The sequence below is a fragment of the Mus pahari genome, chromosome 2, assembly GCF_900095145.1.
Source record: "Mus pahari chromosome 2, PAHARI_EIJ_v1.1, whole genome shotgun sequence".
Taxonomy (NCBI): Eukaryota; Metazoa; Chordata; class Mammalia; order Rodentia; family Muridae; genus Mus; species Mus pahari.
This window is the reverse complement of record NC_034591.1, coordinates 66,337,068-66,340,981: the sequence shown is the minus strand read 5'-3', so window position 1 is coordinate 66,340,981 and position 3,914 is coordinate 66,337,068. Positions and strand designations below refer to the sequence as shown.

Here is a 3,914-nt window from a genome sequence, read left to right as displayed (position 1 = left end):
GGAGGCAGAGGCAGGCAGATTTCTGAGTTCGAGGCCAGCCTGGTCTACAAAGTGAGTTCCAGGACAGCCAGGGCTACACAGAGAAACCCTGTCTCGAACAAAAAAGAAAGAAAAAAAAAGAAAGAAAAAAGAAAAAAAGGCAAAAGAAAAAACCCGCAGAATCACCGTAGCTTTACTCATTTGATGTATGTAATAAAATGCTGAGAGAATTTTTCGATGAAGTTGGAGAATTGCTGTGCATAATTGCTCGTTAGAGGCTGTTTGTTTTCTAAAAAAGACATTTGTAATTAGTGACTTTTCTTACACTTCTCAAGTGGCAGTTAAAAGATTATTTCAGTTCTTATGAAGTTGAACTGTGTGTACATTTAAGGCTTTACTAAGAAATGCTGCAGTTGAGAAAATACTGACACCTTCAGTGAGGCTTCATATTTTCAGATTTATATTGTGGACCTTTCTAAGCCCACCCCAGCTCTGAAGTAATACAGAGACCTAGTTATACCAGTCTAAGTTCTGCCACACGGCTGGTTGTCTCTCCTCAGTTTCATATGTTCAACTTCCTCAGAGCCTAGGTGGTCATTCTTCCTGTGCCTGAGTCTTTCCCAGAATTCCTCTCTCTGCCAGTATCCTACCATATATTCTACCTTTTGCTATAAGCTTTTTATTTTAACCAATCATAAGGCGCCTTAGGCAGGCTAGGAAGGACAGAGACACATCTTCACACAGTGCATATGAACATTATCCCTGAACAGATTGGAATTTTGAAAAACCCTTAAAGCTTTTTTTCTGTTTGTTTGTTTGTTTTGTTTTTTAAGTTTCAGTGGGAAGATTAGATCATTTCTAGACTTTCCTGGTCACTGACCAAAACAAATTAGATGACTATTATGGGTAGTATATACTTTGGGGAGCAAAGATGGCTACTGTTGAGAAGACATAATAGCCAAATATTTAATTTTGGCTTACGTTCAAAGAACTAGACTCAGTTTAGATGGAAGTTGTACATGCAAAATGAAATGAAGCTTGAGGTGAGTGTGCTGATGATATTCTGAACCTGAACAATATATATGTTAAACTCTACATTTTCCTTTTATTACTCACACTTTGCTTTTGTCTCAATATTTGTTTATTTATTTAAATTTCTGATAACAAACTCAAAATTTGTTGACTAGTGTTGATTTGAAATCATTTAATCATCCTATGTCCTAGTTGCCTGATGACCACCTATGTGTTTCATGGCCTTTTCCAGTGTCCTTTCCTGTTGATTGTTAGCATAGTCTGATCCGAGGCTTGTAATACTTAAAATGTTGTCTTTGTTCCCCAGTGAGTCTTTGCCAGTATGTCCTGTTTTTCAGAGTTAACATTCTAAAACTTTTCTAAAACATTTAACCAATGCCTTGTTCAAGGGCCTTTTCAAATAAGCCTGCCCTAACTTAGGGTTTTTTTTCTTTTCTTTTCTTTTTTTTTTGACATATGCTTCAGGACCATCCAGTTGCTGTCACGTACTTGGTTTTATAGTTTTCTTCCTTATATGATTGTTTTTTTTCTTTTTCCTTTGTGTTCTCAGATATTCTAGTCTCTCTACATTTTCTTTGATTGGCCTTTCCCAGTTGTTTGTTACGCTTTGATGTAGATTTACCTTTCTTGTTTACTAGCATAATCAACTTTGATGTACGACTTGTTCACCAAATTATTGAAATAGTTTCTGTTGCTGTATTTTGATTTTACAAGTATAAATCCTTTTGGCATAGAATGACAATACTGTTGATAGTTTTTTATATTAGTATCAGTTTTTTTTCCCCCTTGTGATAAATCTCCAAGACCAAGGCAACATGGAGAAGGAAGAGTTTATTTGGGCTTATGGTTCCAGGGGGATAAGAATTACCATGGCAGCCATAGGCATGGTGGCTGGAGGAGCATGAAGCTAAGAATCACATCGTAACTAAATCACTAAACAGAGTAGGGAATTGGGGATGGGGACTGGAAGTGGAGTGAGCCATGGAATCTTAAAACATTATCCAGTGACATACTTCCTCAAGCAAGGTTGTACTTGCTAAACCTTCTAAACAGTGCTACCAACTAGGAACCAAGTATTCAGATACATGAGCCTATGGAAGACGTTTCTCATTCAGATCTGCAGGGTATCCCTAGATTTTTATTGTATTGAATATGTTAATTGATAGATCACCAAATAAAGTTTTAAAAACTTTTTGTTGATGAGTATTTGTAGTTTATTTGGATAAGCTACATATCATCAGTTCTATTACAGGTACCTTCCATTTTAGTATATGCAATAGGAGTATCTTAAACTTGAGGTCTCATGTAACCTGCAGCAGTTTCCTTTCTTAGATTAAGTGTAGTTACAGTTTTCTCTACAGATCTGGGTAAAGACAAGTACTCATGGAAAATACTGGTTTTAGTTATCTCATTAACTTTTTGTGTGGTACCAGGAATTAAACACGGTGTTTGGCATGCCGGGCAAGTGTATCACATTTAATTCTTACATCGAGGGCTTAAGTTTTAAGTTTTATGTGTATGTGTCCTATGTAACTACACACACACACACCCACTCTCTCTCTCTCTCTCTCTCTCTCTCTCTCTCTCTCTCTCTCTCTCTCTCTCACTCACACACACACATGTATATGTATGTATGGGTTTGTGTTTATCATGACAAATATATAGGGGGTCAGAGGACAACATGTGGGGAGTTAGTTTTCTGCCTACCACATGGGTCCCAGGGATTGAGTTCTGGTTGTCAAGCATGGCAACAAGTGTCTTTACCTGCTGAGCCGTCTCTCTGTCCTTTAAGTTTTAAATAAATGTTTAAAGTCTAATTTAAAAATTAGAATACATCTGGGTTTAACTTTTCTTTCTTCCTCTCTCTCTCTCTCTCTCTCTCTCTCTCTCTCTTTCTCTCTCTCTCTCTCTCTCTTTTAGGTGGAAGATGAAACTGTTTTACATAACATTCCTTATATGGGGGATGAAGTTCTGGATCAGGATGGCACTTTCATTGAAGAACTAATAAAAAATTATGATGGAAAAGTGCATGGTGACAGAGGTGAGCTATATGTATATTCTCTTTAGTTGAGGGTCTGAGGGTTTTCTTGTTGCCATGACAGTGGCAACTCTTAAAAAAGAAAAGTATTTGATTGGGGCTTGCTAACTGTTGAGAGGTTTAGTCCATTATCATCATGGCAGGAAGCATGGTAGCACGCAGGCAAGTATGGTACTGGAGAAGGAGCCTAGAGTTCTATATCTGGATGGCAGGCAGCAGGAAAAGAGACTTACACTTAATCAATACTAATTTTCTGGGGTGTTGCTGTGCCCCCCATTACTCCTTAATATCTATTGGAGGTTTCTGCCTCATTTTTGTTTGTATAATTCCCAAGTAATTGACACAGAAACAGTTTATATTTATTTACAGGCTGCAATCCTAGACTAGGCAGATTCTGAGCTCTTCTATATACAAACGACAGGCCCCGTGTACTTTCAGTTTGCATTTTACTCAACTTGCTCTGTACAATGTGTGTCCTCAGGACCAGCTTCTCTCTCATCTTTCCCTTCTTCCTCCGGGTCTCTCTTGAAATCTTCCTTGGTTATAAATCCTACCTTCTTCTCTATGCCGTCATAAACCCCAGCCATTTATTGATTAATCAGTTATTATTGGGGAGTATTCTTTGCAGAACCTGTGTTAATACAGTGCCCCAAGATCAGGTTGTAGTCTGGACCAAGGCATAGAACTCAGGTTCTGAATCCACAGTTACAAGACTAACCCCAACAGCCACTGGGTCTGGCTTAATTAAGCACCTATTACCTCAAAGCCTGCCCCACTGACACACCTCCTCTAGCAAGGCCACACCTACTCCAACAGTACCACACCTCCTAGTCATGCCACTCCCTGTGGCCTGTCCCCACTGACA

The 3,914-nt window shown here is 38.5% G+C and overlaps 1 protein-coding gene across 6 annotated transcripts in view; it reads left to right on the top strand.

Annotated features, from left to right (window-relative positions):
* The window catches only part of Ezh2 (enhancer of zeste 2 polycomb repressive complex 2 subunit), a 64,027-nt gene that overhangs the window by 36,531 nt on the left and 23,582 nt on the right, over window positions 1–3,914 (top strand). For all 6 annotated transcript variants that reach the window (XM_021189325.1, XM_021189334.1, XM_021189330.2 and 3 more), the window contains exon 5: window positions 2,932–3,052. In XM_021189325.1, coding sequence (XP_021044984.1) covers window positions 2,932–3,052 — 121 coding nt within the window. The remainder of the gene's footprint in view (window positions 1–2,931; window positions 3,053–3,914) is intronic.